This window comes from Saccopteryx bilineata, chromosome 5 (assembly GCF_036850765.1).
Source record: "Saccopteryx bilineata isolate mSacBil1 chromosome 5, mSacBil1_pri_phased_curated, whole genome shotgun sequence".
NCBI lineage: Eukaryota > Metazoa > Chordata > Mammalia > Chiroptera > Emballonuridae > Saccopteryx > Saccopteryx bilineata.
In genome coordinates this window covers 194,523,974-194,541,148 of record NC_089494.1, presented here as the reverse complement: position 1 = coordinate 194,541,148, position 17,175 = coordinate 194,523,974, and the positions used below count along the sequence as shown (strand labels likewise).

Below are 17,175 nucleotides of genomic sequence, written 5' to 3'. Positions count from 1 at the left end.
CGCTTGCCCTGCTTCAGTTTTCTTGAAGCATTTATATTTGTTAATTGACTATTCCCTTCCAGCAAAGAAAGGAGAAATGTTTGTTGTGCTCACTGCTAAATCCTCAGCATCAAGAATAATACCTGGTACATAGCAGGTCATCACATACTTCACGAATGTAAGGATAATGTTCCCATAGCACTTACCTCTTCAAGAGCAAAAGGACAGCATTTGCTGTGCTTGAGTCTAAGCCAGTTGTGGGCTCATCCAGGAACAAGATGGACGGATTGATGATGAGCTCCATTCCAATACTCGTCCTTTTCCTTTCTCCTCCAGACACTCCACGGGTGAAGTGAGTTCCAACCTAACACACAAATATTATTATTAACAATAACAACCACAGCCACTACTGTTTGTTGAGCTCCTAACATGTGCTAACCCTGTAAGAGGCACTTTATCTTGCCTGAACTGTGGTGGTGCAGGGGATAAAGCGTTGACCTGGAATGCTGAGGTCACCAGTACATAGGCCGAGACTTTCCTGGTCAAGGCACATGCAAGAAGAAACTAAAAGTTGATGCTTCCTGCTTCTCCCTCATCACTTCCACTCCCTGACTTTCTCTCTCTCTCCCTCCCCTCTCTAAAATCAATAAACAAAATTTTATGCCTGACCAGGCGGTGGTGCAGTGGATAGAACATAGGACTGGGATGCAAAGGACAAAGGTTCGAGACCCCGAGGTCGCCAGCTTGAGAGCGGGCTCATCTGGTTTGAGCAAAAAGCCCACCAGCTTGAACCCAAGGTTGCTGGCTCCAGCAAGGGGTTACTTGGTCTGCTGAAGGCCCGCGGTCAAGACACATATGAGAAAGCAATCAATGAACAACTAAGGTGTTGCAACACGCAATGAAAAACTAATGATTGATGCTTCTCATCCCTCTCCGTTCCTGTCTGTCTGTCCGTGTCTATCCCTCTCTCTGACTCACTCTCTGTCTCTGTAAAAAATAAATAAATAAATAAAATTTTTAAAAAGAAAAGCATCATATAGTCTAACCAGGTGGTGGCACAGTGGATAGAGCATCAAACCCTAAGGTTGCTGGCTTGAGCACAGTCTCAGCAGCTTGAGCATGTGATCGTCACCTTGATCCCACGGTTGCTGGCTTGAGCAAAGGGTCACTGGTTTGGCTGGAAGCCCCTCAACCCCTGCTCAAGGCATATATGAAAAAGCAATTAATGAATAACTAAATAATGCCAACACTACAAGTTGATGCTTCTCATCTCCCTCCCTTCCTGTCTGTCTGTGTCTGTTTCTCTCTCTCACTAAAAAAAAGTATCATATTAAAAAAAAAAAGATAGTATATTAAGCAGCAGTCAGAGAAATCCCCAATTGTCACCCCCTCTAAGTAAGGGATATCACAGAGATTAAACTAGAGCCATGAAAATTCTGAAAAGCTCATCTTCACCCAAAGCTTCAAATGCCTTCCCAGCAATCTTCCGGGCTAGTCATCAACTGTAAATATTCACTCGTTCATCTCATTGCTTCTACCTGATCCTGCACACCCCACATAGGGAGTAGTTTTGTCACTCTTGCCCACAACTGTCATCTATAAAACCTAAGGGGGGGGCCTGACCTGTGGTGGTGCAGTGGATAAAGCGTCAACTTGGAAATGCTGTCACTGGTTCGAAACCCTGGGCTTGCCTGGTCAAGGCACACATGGGAGTTGATGCTTCCAGCTCCTCCCCCCTTCTCTCTCTCTGTCTCTTCTCTCTCTCTCTCTCTCTGTCTCTCCCTCTCCTCTCAAAAATGAATAAAAAAAACAAAACAAACCAAAAAAAAAATTAAGGGAGCCCAGCACCGGACAGTCTAAGCAACACTGGCAGGAGGAAGGGTGAGAGGAAGGGGGGAGGGGGGGAGGGGAGACAAAGTGCCACAAGACCTTGGACGCTACACAAACTAGAAATACTCACTGATTTCACTGAAAATAATTTTAGAAGACAAAGTGAATACAGAGGAATTTTCATTGTTTATGAAATATATCTCCAACGCAACAGAACAAGTTCCCGGGAGGAAGAGAGGAAGACAAGCTACAAGGGTGAAGAGAGAACAGGAAGCAAGAGAATTAGTGAACAGACACTGAATGAGACAGTTAGTTGGGGGAGGATCAAGAGCTGGAACCACAGGAAGGGGCACGTGGTCTTTGAAAGAACGCTAGCCCACACTGACACACTGCACTTCCGGGATTGGGTCATCTCTTTATTTTCTTTTCCTGGTTACTTTTTTTTCTTTAAGATTTTACTTATTCATTTTAGAGAGGAGAGAGAGAGAAAGAAAGAGAAGGAGGGGAGGGAGGAGCAGGAAGCATCCACCTCTATATGTTTATTGACCAGGTGACCAGGTTAGCCCAGGGTTTTGAACCAGCACCCTTAGCATTCCAAATCAAGGCTTTATCTAAACATTGTGCCACGCCGCAAGTTAAGCTCCTGGTTAAATTACACCTTGGTATTATGTAACTAGTCATTATTATTCTCATTGTTATAGGAAGCAGGCAGTTTTGACCACACACCTGATAGAAAACTTCTGAATGAGTTACACTATCCACACAGGGGAGGTCTTATTTACTGGTGATGATGCCATTGGTTTTATTCCACATTACCTTGGAATCTGCCACTTCCGTCAGACCTAACTCTTGAATGACCATGTTTATCCGTTCATTTTTTTCATGATTCGTCATAGTGGTTGGAAGCCGAACTGCTGCTGAGAACTGTAAGTTTTCTCTCACTGTCAGAGTTCCCATTACAACATCATCCTTAGGACAAAATGGCATTTTAACAAGATATATCAGGTCTTTTCTAATACTGTCAGTCTTCAGTATACATAACTTAATCCACAAAATGACATGCCCAACACAGAGTTGTTTTTTTTTTTCCAACACAGAGTTTTAACTAATGATAAACCCATAATTGCTATATAAGTTATATAAATAACTCCATATACAGATAGCTGCAAACCCCAATGGAATAATTCTCATTCGCTATTTGTACCACCAAATAGAGCACTGGTCATTATAGTTACATTAGCAGACATTTCCACACTTCTTTATACAAGAATTTGCCAATATCTTTCGAAGTTAGGGCAAGGATAGAAGTGATGGTAAAAAAAAAAGTAAAGTATGAGTTATTTTGGGAATATGATAACAAGAATTGATATCATTGACCTTCGAAAGGTCATATTTCATATCTAAAATTGTTATTATGGGCCCTGGCCAGTTGGCTCATTGGTAGAGCGTCAGCCTGGCGTGCAGGAATCCTGGGTTTGATTCCCGGCCAGGGCACACAGGAGAAGCACCCATCTGCTTTTCCACCCCTTCCCCTCTCCTTCCTCTCTGTCTCTCTCTTCCCCTCCCGCAGCCAAGGCTCCACTGGAACAGGGTTGACCCAGGCGCTGAGGATGGCACTGTGACCTCTGCCTCAGGCGCTAGGAATGGCTCTGGTTGCAGCAGGGCAGAGCCCCAGATGGGCAGAGCATCGCCCCCTGGTGGGCATGCCGGGTGGATCCCGGTTGGGCACATGCAGGAGTCTGTCTGCCTCCCCGTTTCCAACTTCAGAAAAAAAAATACAAAAAAATAAAAATAAAAATAAAATTGTTATTATGGTCCTAGCCAGTGGCTCAGTGGTTAGATTCTCAAACTGGCCTATGGATGTCCCAGGTTTGATTCTGTTCAGGGCACACAGGAGGAGACCATCTGCTTCTCTCCCCCTCCCTCTTCCCTTGCCACAGCCAGTGGCTCAACTGGTTAGAGCATTGGCCCTGGGCACTGAGGATAGCTCACTAGAGCATCAGCCTTAGGGGCTAGAAATAGCTCAGTTGGTTCGAGTATTGACCCCAGATGGGTGTTGCTAGGTGGATCCCGGTCAGGGCACAGGTGAGAGTCTGTCTTACTAGCTCTCCTCCTCTCACTTAAAAAAAATAATTATCATTATTCTTACAAGGGTCACACCCTAGATCAGGGGTAGTCAACAATTTTATACCTACTGCCCACTTTTGTATCTCTGTTAGTAATTTTCTAACTGCCCACCGGTTCCACAGTAATGTTGATTTATAAAGTAGGAAAGTAACTTTACTTTATAAAATTTATAAAGCAGAGTTATAGCAAGTTAAAGCATATAATAATAATTACTTACCAAATACTTTATGTTGGATTTTCACTAAGTTTGGCATAAGAAATCTTTATAAAACAACTTACTATACTTAAATCTATCTTTTTATTTATACTTTGGTTGCTACACTACCGCCCACCATGAAAGCTGGAATGCCCACTAGTGGGCGGTAGGGACCAGGTTGACTACCACTGCCCTAGATTCTCCCTGTCTTTTCATTTCTCACTATTCTATACTTTATGGGAAATTATAAAACAGTGCCCAACCAGGCAGTGGCGCAGTGGATAGAGCATCGAACTGGAACACAGAGGACCCCGGTTTGAGACCCCAAGGTCGCCAGCTTGAGTGTGGGTTCATCTGGTTTGAGCAAAGCTCACCAGTTTGAACCCATTTTTGCTGGATTGAGCAATGGGTTACTCGGTCTGCTGTAACCCCAGTCAAGGCACATATGAGAGAGCAGTCAATGAACAACTAAAGTGCCACAACAAAGAAGTGATTCTTCTCATCTCTCTCTCTTCCTGTCTGTCTGTCCCTATCTATCCTTCTCTCTGATTCTCTATCAAGAAGAAAAAAAGGCCCTGGCCAGTTGGCTCAGTGGTAGAGCGTCAGCCTGGCATGCGGGGGACCAGGGTTTGATTCCCGGCCAGGGCACATAGGAGAAGTGCCCACTTGTTTCTCCACCTCCACCCCCTCCTTCCTCTCTGTCTCTCTCTTTCCCTCCCACAGCCAAGGCTCCATTGGAGCAAAGATGGCCCGGGCGCTGGGGATGGCTCCTTGGCCTCTGCCCCAGGTGCTAGAGTGGCTCTGGTCGCGGCAGAGTGACGCCCCAGAGGGGCAGAGCATCGCCCCCTGGTGGGCAGAGTGTCGCCCCTGGTGGGTGTGCCGGGTGGATCCTGGTCGGGCGCATGCGGGAGTCTGTCTGTCTCTCCCCGTTTCCAGCTTCAGAAAAATAAATAAAGAAAAAAATAAAAATAAAAAAAAGAAGAAAAAAGTTGGTGCTATGCTCATGTCATGTAATTAATCAAGAGGAAGCACACTGAACTATCAGCAAAGGAACTTGTTCACACAAATCCAGAGAAATCTAAAATGGAAACCCATGACTACTTACTTGTACCACGTAACCTGAGTTACACTTGAAATTGGCAGGTCGAGGTGCTCCGTTTATCAAAACATCTCCAGATAATCCTTGTGGATCTTTCCTTGCAGCTAAGATATCTAATAACCTATAAAAGGACACAGATGTGGGTACAAGACATAAAAGGATAATCACTTCGCAAAGTATATAAATGTCTAATCACCAGACTTTACACATGTAATTAATATATTATATATGTAACAATTAAAAAATAAATTTTTAAAAATTGTCTTTAAAAAAAATAATTTTTTTTTTTTGTCCAGCTCAGGATATGTCTCTCAGCTACTCTAAATCCAAATTCTGTTCAAGTTAGAAAATTAACTGATCGCCTGACCAGGCAGTGGTGCAGTGGATAGAGCCTCGGACTGGGATGCGGAAGACTCAGGTTTGAGACCTCGAGGTCACCAGCTTGAGTGTGGGCTCATCTGGTTTGAGCAAAGCTCACCAGCTTGGACCCAAGGTCACTGGTTTGAGCAAGGGGTTACTCGGTCTGCTGAAGGCCCACAATCAAGGCACATATGAGAAAGCAATCAATGAACAACTAAGGTGTCGCAACGAAAAACTTATGATTGATGCTTCTCATATCTCTCCCTTCCTGTCTGTCTGTCCCTATCTATCCCTCTCTAGGACTCTCTGTAAAAAAAAAAAAAAGTGTTACACATTACCATTTAGTGTATCTATTACTCTCAATTCATAATTCAAAAAAAAAACTGATCAAAAAATTCTATAGCTTAACTAAAATTATGTTGTTGTTTTTTATTTCTCACCTTCCTTTTTTTTTTTTTTTACAGAGACGGAGAGTCAGAGAGAGGGATAGGTAGGGACAGACAGACAGGAACGGAGAGAGATGAGAAGCATCAATCAATAGGTTTTTTTTTTTGCGATACCTTAGTTGTTCATTGATTGTCTTCTCATATGTGCCTTGACCGTGGGTCTTTACCGCGGGCCTTCAGCAGACCGAGTAACCCCTTGCTCGAGCCAATGACCTTGGGTCCAAACTGGTGAGCTTTGCTCAAACCAGATGAGTTTGCGCTGGAGCTGGCGACCTCGGGATCTCGAACCTGGGTCCTCCACATCCCAGTCTGATGCTCTATCCACACTGTGCCACCGCCTGGTCAGGCTCACTTTCCTTTTTTTAAATCTATGCTGCAAAGTCCAGAAACATCACAGCAAGGCACTGTTGGCTAACCCAGCTTAAACTACCAAACCGCCCTTCAGGTTTTCGAACCTTGGGGGTCTCAACACAGCAACATGCTTCTTTACTAAAACTCAGCCCAGTTATGACTCGACTCCATCTCCCACTTCCAATATGATGACATTGCTACTGCAAAAACAATTATTGTAAATCATAGCTGACAAGCTGTACGTCAATCACCTTATCATGTGCTGTTAGTAAAGCTGACCTACTAAGACTTCCTGCTTCTCAGGACAGAATCACAGCTGGCAAAACTGCATGCCATCCATAGTGCCTGGAACCAGACTAGACATGCAGCAAATACTCAACCAGTACCATCCCTCATGAAGGTGATTCCCGAAAGCACATTAAAACTGTAAAGGAAAAGCTCACTGATACTCTGTTATACTCACGAAGATTTGCCTCCACCTGTGGGTCCCAGAATGGCGTTGAGGCCAGGTCTCATGATCCCACTGTAAATGCAGAAACAGACCGATTTACTGGTTCCCTTAAAAACTGGTTCTACTTGTGAAAAAAACACACACAAAAAACTGGTTCTACTGCCTGACTGGGTGGTGGCGCAGTGGATAGTGTTGGACTGGGATGCTGAAGACCCAGGTTCGACACCCCGCGGTCGCCAGTTTGAGCGAGGGCTCATCTGGTTTGAGCAAAAGCTCGCCAGCTTAAGCCCAAGGTCGCTAGCTTGAGCAAGGGGTTACTCGGTCTGCTGAAGACCCACGGTCAAGGCGCGTATAAGAAGGCAATCAATGAACAATTAAGTTGTTGCAATGAGCAATGAAAAACTAATGATTGATGCTTCTCATCTCTCTGTTTCTGTCTGTCCCTGTCTATCCCTTTCTCTGACTCTCTGTCTATCTCTGTAAAAAACAACAACAAAAAAACCCTGGTTCTACTAATTTAGGGTCTGCACTTAATACACTCAATGAAAGTAAAGAAACTAGATCTGAAAAAAAACCAACTTAAAAAAAAAACCAGCCAAATTGTTGATTGCTAAAATTCTAATATAAAAAGGATATCATCACTATTCCCTTTTTTTATCCCCTTTTCTCCACAGAGGACCTCAGGATCTACTTACTTAGTTCTACAAATGAGATTACAAAATGTCCAGAAGAAAAACAAAATTCAAGATTCTCATCAGGCCTGATCAGGCAATGGCACAGTGGATAGAACATCGGACTGAGATGTGGAAGGACCCCGGTTCGAGACCCCAAGGTTGCCAGCTTGAGCGCGGGCTCATCTGGTTTGAGCAAAGCTCACCAGCTTGGACCTAAGGTCACTGGCTCGAGCAAGGGGTTACTCAGTCCGCTGAAGGCCTGTGGTCATGGCACATATGAGAAAGCAATCAATGAACAACTAAGGTGTCGCAACAAAAAACTGATGATTGATGCTTCTCATCTCTCTCCATTCCTGTCTGACTCTCTGTGTCCTTGCAAAAAAAAAAAAAATTCTCACCAGCTGTTATAAAATATAATCACTATTTTGAATGGTAGTGGTGCTATCAAACACAAGTCAAAAATAAGATAAGTGAGAGCAACCTTTCTCTCATCCCAGAAATGCTATTCAGTAGACACAAGCAGATAAGAGAGAAATTAGAAATGCTACCTCAAATAAGAGAAATGGTTATTCTCATGGATGCCTAAACCAAAAATATGAGTAAGTAAGAAATATGAGTAAGGTGTATAAATGTCTAATCACTATGTTGGACTCCTGAAACTAATAATAGTGTATGTCAATTGTAATTAATAAGTTTTTTAAAATATGGAACAAAAAAGATTTGACAAAGTTTTTATGAATGTAAGAATGCAAGGAAAAGAACTCATCTATTATTGGAATGTTGAACCATAAAAACATGAAGCCTTAAACAGATCACACTTTTAGTGCACCTACTAAAATGTAAGCAAGATAAATGTACAATTGTCCAGTATGCATTTTAAATCCATTCAACCTGCACATATTCAAATCATGTGTTACTTCAACTTAGCACAAGCTCTGATGTAACCAACATTTTCATGACTATTATGTTACACAAAAAAAAATGTCATCTTTCAAAAAGGTCACTCAATCCATCTAAGCATGTCATAAAACATCAAAGCTTTGCACCTGACTAGGCGGTGGTGCAGTGGATAGAGCGTCTGACTGGGATGCGGAGGACCCAGGTTCGAGACCCCGAGGTTGCCAGCTTGAGCGCAGGCTCATATGCTTTGAGCAAAGCTCACCAGCTTGGACCCAAGGTCTCTGGCTTGAGCAAGGGGTTAGTTCTCTGCTGAAGGCCCGCAGCCAAGGCACATATGAGAAAGCTGAATCAATGAACAACTAAGGTGTCGCAACAAAAAACTAATGATTGATGCTTCTCATCTCTCCGTTCCTATCTGTCTGACCCTACCTATCCCTCTCTCTGAATCTCTCTCTGCCTCTGTAAAAAAATATCAAAGCTTTGTGTCTACCTTTTCTCTCATTTTCCCAGTCAGGGTCTCTTAATCAAAATACTAAAGCAGCAGGAAAGTAGCTATGTATAAAAGAAGGTGTTGCTACATAAAACAAACTCTATCTAACCCTACATAGCCCCTGATCTCACTACCACCCAATCAATCAATCTCAGGTCTCTGTCATTTATATTCTACCCACATGCAAAAGTTTTCTCCCTTATTTGTCATTTCCTAGCTTTCTGGGTGCAGTTGGTTGCTACTAACAGAAAAGACTACAATCCCATAAAATGCATCAAGAACACCTGAGACGCTTCAGTTTAGGGGCCATACCTGACCAAAGAGCTCTTATAACCACTCCTCCAGTCTCAGAAAGCTAGAAAAGGTGCTTGCTTTATCTAAGAATAATTATTTCCCCTACTAAGCAAACACATTAACAAAAGAAAACACATAAGCCATGGTGTTTGAGCAAACCTAGAGGTACTTCCTGCTCCTGAGACTCCAGTAAAAGAAAGAATCAGTGTCAAGCCTCTAGAAATTATAAAAGCATGAACAATCCCAATGACTATCAGATTGTGACAGAATAGAGCTATATGGTCTCAAGTAGGTTCTGTTCTCATTTCTCTCCTCACTCTACTGCCCATTCCACAATCACGTTGGACTTCCACTGCATAACTGAAGCAAAGCTAGAGCTTCCTTGTATTTAAGTAGTTTCTGTCTGTCTGTGTAATGGGGAAAGACATTAGGTAAATTGTTAAAGATGATAAATGACTATATATACAGGCTACTCATTAAAAACAAATCTATTTGAAAACTGAAGTACTTTCATGATATATTATCATTTCAACCTCCTAACTCTTGCTTCTAGAACATTAAGGACACAAGGTGCACACATACCAAGTATCCAGCTCATAAACTACAGTGACAGATCTTTTATTTCACAGATTAGAAAACCAAAGCTCAATTCTGCCCTTAAAATTGGGCAGCTGGAAATCACACAACCAGCCTCTCTCCACGAAACCACCGGCTTACCCAGGAAAGCCTGAAAGATACACTAATTATTCAGTTTCTCAAACAGAAGTTTACACACATGGGACAACCAGTTTAAAAATACTTTGGCTATTTTTTTCAATTAAACATATATCTAACATGTTATCCAACCATTTCACTCCCAGTTGAGCCAAAAGGAATAAAGTATGTGTCTATGTATCTGTACAGACATGTACACAAATGTTCACAGCATCTGTACTTGTATAGGCTAAACTTGTGAAGATCACCATTGTCAATAAAGCTATTTTAACAAAAGTTCATGTACATACTTGACATTCATTAGTATTTCTTTCTCAACTGTTTTTTGACAAAGTAGAAAGCCACTCTTCATTTTCACACGATAGCAGATGTTATGAAAACTTAACACAGCTCCTTCAGTAAACGTCTCCAGGTCGTTGGGGGTCCTCCTTGGGCAGCTGCTAGTTTTCCTCTGTGACATTGGGATAAAAACTTGGTCATTACTGGAAGCCATCTGGAGAGTTTCTGCCTTTCTGTAGAGAGAAAAGCAATAGTAAGTAGATAGCCCAGAAAATGAGATTGTAAACACTAGGTAAGGATACACATAAAACAAGTCCATTTTGGTACAAACTTCCAGTTATTAAATAAAAAAGTGTTGGGGCTGTAATGTACAGCCTGGTGAGTATAGTTAATAATACTGTATTACATATTTGAAACTGGGTAAGAATAGACCTTTAAAGTTCTCATGCCCTGGCCAGATAGCTCGGTTCTTAGAGCATCATCCCCGAAGCACAGAGGTTGCTGGTTTGATCCCTGGTCAGGGCACATATAGGAACAGATGAATGTTCCTGTCTCTTTCTCATTCTCTCCCTTCTTTTCTCTAAATTAATAAAATAAATATTTAAAGTTCTCATCATGTGAAAATTTTTTTTTAACTGTGTGGTGATAGATGTTAACTATACTTACTGTGGTGATCATTTCACTATACATACAATTATTGATTCATTACTGTACACCAGAAACTAATGTAATGTGACAGTTATATATCTAATAAAAAATAATATAAAAAATAGAGATCCAGCCTGACTGGTGGTGACGCAGTGGATCAAGCATTGACCTGGAACGCTGAGGTCACTGGTTCAAAACCCTGGGCTTTCCTGACCTGTGGTGGCGCAGTGGATAAAGCATCAACCTGGAAATGCTGAGGTCGCCGGTTCGAAACCCTGGGCTTGCCTGGTCAAGGCACATATGGGAGTTGATCAAGTACAAACTATGATCACCATCACCCCATTTTTGTTTGTTTTGCTTAATTTTCTTAATTTGGGAGTTAGTCACATGGTTATTACAAAAAGGAAGTTAGCCAGGCGGTAAAGAACGAGAGATATTTCTTTGAATTTATAGCACCAGGCTTTATATCACTGGTTGGAATACTCCTTCAATCAGCTAAGAAAAAAATCCAAAAACCTAACACAAAAAATAAGATAAACTCCAAATTTGTTTAGGATACCGCAACCATTTCCTTAACAAGTTAACATATTTAAATTTCACAGAGACATGGAATTAAGTATAAAAATGATTTAAGAAAATCAAACAAATAGTTAAGCTGTCAAAGAGCCTAAAAGAAAAACTGAGTATTAAATTAATATAGTTTAAAATGTTTCATTAAGGAAGTTACAAAATGCCCCTCTTTTTATTTAAAAAAGATTTATTGATTGATTTTAGTGAGAGAGGAAAGGAGAGAGAGAGAGAGAGAGAGAGAAAGAAAGAGAGAGACAGGAACATCAATCTATTCCTGTACATGCCCTGACCAGAGATCAAACCAGCAACCTCTTCGCTTCAGGATAACACTGTCCACAGAGCTATATGGCCAGGGCACAAAAAGCCCCATTAAAAGATGTGTAATTAGACCCTGGCATGATAGCTCAGTTGGTTAGAGCATAATCTGGAAGCACAGAGGTTGCCGGTTTGATCCCTGGTCAGGGCACATACTGGAACAGATAGATGTTCCTGTCTCTCCCACACACACTCTCTCTCCCCTTTCCTCTCTCTTCAAAATCAATAAAGTAAAACAAAGAAGATTTAATTAGGGTAAGAAATTAAGATGAGACTGACCTGTGGTGGCACAGTGGGTAATTGACCTGGAATGCTGAGGTCCAGGGTTTGCAGCCTCTGGCTAGCTTAGTCAAGGCACATATAAGAAGCAGCTAGGAAACTATGAGTTGGTGCTTCCTGCTCCACCTCCCTTCTCTTTCTTTCTCTCTGCTCTTTACAATCAATCCATAAAATCTTTTTTTTTAAAGAAGAAATTAAGGTGAATTTAGCAGCTTGTAAATAGGTTGGAAATGTGAAACTTCTATAAACATAGTTTTAACTTAAGTAATGTATGAAGAACTTTCTATCATGGAGTAGCTGTTCAAAAGCAATCATCTTCCTAAGAACAACTATAAAAGTAGGTAAAAGCAACTGTTTCAAGAGTTTTGTCTGATGAAAGCAACCAAAGCAGCCAGGACTTGAGAAGCCAAAATCCTGGGAAGGTGAAAACCACACAAAAGGAAAGCCAGCATTCTGCACCCTTTCCTCTGGAGGCAAAGTGCACACACCTGGGGCAAAACTCTGAAAAAAAAAAAACAGGTAGAAAGAAGCTGCTAGAGGCTAAAAACCTGAGCAAATATTTCAGCAGTCTCTCAGTGCTAGGGAGATAAAATTTGCAGTTGCAAGCATACCAGAGAGGAAGGGCCCAGAAAACCTCAAGCTTTGGAGATTCCAGAGGACTATGCTTTGGTAATAATGTGAATAACCCCAAAATAGACTAGCTTCTACTATGAACAGAGTAATCAGTTTGTCCACTAGGAGACAGTTAAATCCACTCTCAAATAAGACATAATCATCCAAAATTTTAATAAAAAATTACCAGGCATTTCCAAAAAACAGAACCTAATGTTCCAAATACAATACAAAAGAAAAAGAAAAAAAGGAATAACCTGGTCGGGACAGCTCAGTTGGTTAAAGCATACCAATACACAGAGGTCGCTGGTTTGATCCCCAGTCAGGGGACATACAGAAACTGATTGATGTTTCTGTCTCTTTCTCTCTCACTGCCTCTCTCTCTAAATCAATTTTAAAAATTAAAAGAGCCTGACCTGTGGTGGTGCAGTGGATAAAGCATCGCCGGTTCGAAACCCTGGGCTTGCCTGGTCAAGGCACATATGGGAGTTGATGCTTCCAGCTCCTCCCCCCTTCTCTCTCTGTCCCTCTCTCCTCTCTCTCCCTCTCTGTCTCTCTCTCTCCCTCTCTCTTTCCTCTCTAAAAATGAATAAATAAAATTACATTAAAAAAATTAAAAGAAAACAATAATAGACTCATGGTAATACAGATTGCAAATCGTCAAGCATTGACATTAAAATTTCTGCTTACTAGCCTGTGGTGGCACAGAGGATAGAGCACCGACCTGGAATGCTGAGGTCACCTTGGGCTTGCGGACACAAGACACATATGCCAAGAAAAATATTTACTTAATGTATTTAATAAAGTAAATGAAAGATAGACTAGGTATATTACCAAACAATGAGTCCTTTCTATATATTTTTAGTAATCAATAGATGAGTTTGACAGAAGGTTAGTGGTAGAAGGGTATGCTGAAATCAAGCAGACTTTATGGATAAAAATTAGCCCTATGGAAGCACACACATCCACACTCACATACTCTGAAAAAAAATTTTTTTTAAGCCTAATAAACTGTTCACTCTCTGCGGCCGGCAGAGGGCGCATCCTTCAACACCATGCCAGGCATCAGACATCAACAATCTAGGCAGGAGCTGAGGTCACCACAGCTGCTCTTGGCTGCTGTCCTGGGCAGTCCGGTTCCTGAGGGGAGCGGACTCCACCGGTGGACACATGTGGTCACGCTCCTGGAGCTACAGCCGCAGGAGGGAGAGGATGGCAGAGTCCTTGGACAAGCTCTACCAGGTGGAGTATGCCAAGAGTGGGCATACTAGGTCACAAATCTATTGAACTTAAAAGGCTCTAAATTACTTCAGCAGCACATTTAGTGCTCAGATTTACACAGTCAACAGTTCAAATGCTATAGAGATGTTCACCTAAAACTATGTACTCTTATTGATCGATATCACCCATTAAATTTAATTTCAAAATAAAAAATTCATGAAAGTAAAATAATAAAAAATAAATTAAAACGTTAAGAAAAAGAGAGAGGCGCCCTGGCCGGTTGGCTCAGCGGTAGAGCGTCGGCCTAGCGTGCGGAGGACCCAGGTTCGATTCCCGGCCAGGGCACACGGGGGAGGCACCCATTTGCTTCTCCACCCCTCCGCCGTGCTTTCCTCTCTGTCTCTCTCTTCCCCTCCCGCAGCCAAGGCTCCATTGGAGCAAAGATGGCCCGGGTGCTGGGGATGGCTCTGTGGCCTCTGCCTCAGGCACTGGAGTGGCTCTGGTCGCAACATGGCAATGCCCAGGATGGGCAGAGCATCGCCCCCTGGTGGGCAGAGCTTCACCCCTGGTGGGCGTGCCGGGTGGATCCCGGTCGGACGCATGCAGGAGTCTGTCTGACTGTCTCTCCCTGTTTCCAGCTTCGGAAAAATGAAAAGAGAGGCCTGACCAGTCAGTGGTGCAGTGGATAGAGCGTCCAACTGGGATGCAGAGGACTCAGGTTCGAGACCCCAAGGTCGCCAGCTTGAGCGCGGGCTCATCTGGCTTGAGCAAAGCTCGCCAGCTTGGACCCAAGGTCGCTGGCTCAAGCAAGGGGTTACTCAGTCTGCTGAAGACCCACGGTCAAGGCACATATGAGAAAGCAATCAATGAACAACTAAGGTGTCGTAACAAAAAACTGATGATTGATGCTTCTCATCTCTCTTTGTTCCTGTCTGTCTGTCCCTATCTATCCGTCTCTCTGACTCTCTCTCTCTGTCCCTGTAAAAGAAAAAAAAAGAAAAGAAAGAAAGAGAGAGAGATGTGGCCAGGCCCATTAAGATGTGCTGTACAAGCCCTGGCTGGTTTGCTCAGTGGTAGAGCGTTGGCCTGGCGTGTGGGAGTCCCGGGTTCGATTTCCAGCCAGGGCACACAGGAGAAGCATCCATCTGCTTCTCCATCCCTCCCCCTCTCCTTCCTCTCTGTCTCTCTCTTCCCCTCCCGCAGCCAAGGCTCCATTGGAGAAAAGTTGGCCCCAGGCCTGAGGCTGGCTCCATGGCCTCTGCCTCAGGCGCTAGAATGGCTCTGGTTGCGACAGAGCAACGCCCCAGATGGGCAGAGCATCGCCCCCTGGTGGGCATGCCAGGTGAATCCCGGTCGGGTGCATGCGGGAGTCTGACTGTCTCCCCGTTTCCAACTTCAGAAAAATACCAAAAAAAAAAAAGATATGCTGTACAGCCTGATCAGGCGATGGCGCAGTGGATAGAGCATCAGACTGGGACATGGAGGACCCATGTTCAAAACCCCGAGGTCGCCAGCTTGAGTGCAAGCTCATCTGGTTTGAGCAAGGCTCACTAGCTTGAGCCCAAGGTCACTGGCTTGAGCAAGGGGTCACTCAGTTTGCTGTAGCCCCCGGGTCAAGGCACATATGAGAAAGTAATCAATGAACAACTAAGGTACCGCAATGAAGAATTGATGCTTCCTGCCTGACCAGGTGGTGGCGCAGTGGATAGAGCGTCGGACTGGGATGCCAAGGACCCAGGTTCGAGACCCCGAGGTCGCCGGCTTGAGTGCGGGCTCATCTGGTTTGAGCAAGGCTCACTTCAAAAAAGGGGTTACTCAGTCTGCCGAAGGCCCACAGTCAAGGCACATATGAGAAAGCAATCAACGAACAACTAAGATGTCACAATGAAAAACTAATGATTGATGCTTCTAATCTCTCCTTTCCTGTCTGTCTGTCCCTATCCCTCTCTTTGACTCTGTCTCTGAAAAAGAAAATTAAAAAAAAAAAAAAAAAAAAGAATCGATGCTTCCCATCTTATCTGTCTGTCCCTATTTGTCCCTCTCTGTTTCTGCCACAAAAAAAAAAAAAAAAAAGATGTGCTGTACATGTAGGATTCACCTCAGATTTTGAAGACTTTCTATGAATAAAACGTAAAATATTTCTGCCTGACCAGGCAGTGGTACAGGAGATAGAGTGTCAATCTAGGATGCTGAGGAACCAGGTTAGAAACCCCAAGGTTGCAGGCTTGATCCTGGGATCATAGACATGACCCTGTGGTTGCTGGCTTGAGCCCAAAGGTCGCTGGCTTGAGCAAGGGGTCACTGGCTCAGCTGGTGCCCCGGGGGTCAAGACACATATGAGAAAGCAATCAATGAACAACTAAAGTGCTGCAACTGCCTGACCAGGCGGTGGCGCAGTGGACAGTGTCAGACTGGGATGCGGAGGACCAGGGTTCGAGACCCCAAGGTTGCCAGCTTGAGCATGGGCTCATTGGGTTTGAGCAAGGCTCACCAGCTTGAGCCCAAGGTTGCTGGCTCAAGCAAGGGGTCACTCGGCCTGCTGTAGCCCCCCGGTCAAGGCACATATGAGAAATCAGTCAATGGACAACTAAGGAACTGCAACGAAGAATTGATGTTTCTCTCTCATCTCTCTCCCTTCTTGTCTGTCTGTCCCTATCTGTCCCTCTCTGACTGTCTCTGCCACAAAAATAAATAAATAAATAAAACTAAAGTCCTGCAACTACCAGTTGATCTCTCTCCCTTCCTGTCTGTCTGTCCCCGCCTGTTCTTTTCTCTCTTGTATTAAAAAAAAAAAGTAAAATGTCTCTCATGACTAATTTTATATGCATTACATATTGAAATTATATATTAAATATATTGTTTATATGGAAGATAGAGGTAGTGTTTTACAGTTTCCATGTTATATGATCTCATTTTGTCATAAAAAAGCAAGGCTAGTAATCCAGGTCCTGAGGGAGAATGGTGTGGAATTAAGAAAATAGACTAACCGAGCCTGACCTGTGGTGGCGCAGTGGATAAAGCGTCGACCTGGAAATGCTGAGGTCGCCAGTTCGAAACCCTGGGCTTGCCTGGTCAAGGCACATATGGGAGTTGATGCCTCCAGCTCCTCCCCCCTTCTGTCTCTCCTCTCTCTCCCTCTCTGTCTGTCTCTCTCTCCTCTCTAAAAATGAATAAATAAAATTAAAAAAAAAAAAAAAAAAAAAAGAAAATAGACTAACCGAGAAAAGAGGATGGGATCAGGAGGCCTCTTCAATGCTGCTGGCAATATCAGAGAGAGCGAGTCCCCGTCTTTGCTTTATTATATAGCATAGACAATTAAAGCCTTTAATCTGATATACAA

The 17,175-nt window shown here is 43.2% G+C and overlaps 1 protein-coding gene across 1 annotated transcript in view; it reads right to left on the bottom strand.

The window, feature by feature from the left end:
* The window catches only part of LOC136337810 (broad substrate specificity ATP-binding cassette transporter ABCG2-like), a 44,583-nt gene extending 34,179 nt beyond the window's left edge, over positions 1-10,404 (bottom strand). The window contains exons 1-5 of the mRNA XM_066279638.1: positions 10,202-10,404; positions 6,852-6,911; positions 5,238-5,352; positions 2,626-2,778; positions 186-343 (exon numbers count right to left, since the gene is read on the bottom strand). Of these exons, the coding sequence (XP_066135735.1) occupies positions 186-343; positions 2,626-2,778; positions 5,238-5,352; positions 6,852-6,911; positions 10,202-10,404 (689 nt within the window). The remainder of the gene's footprint in view (positions 1-185; positions 344-2,625; positions 2,779-5,237; positions 5,353-6,851; positions 6,912-10,201) is intronic.
* Positions 10,405-17,175: the final 6,771 nt, after the last annotated feature.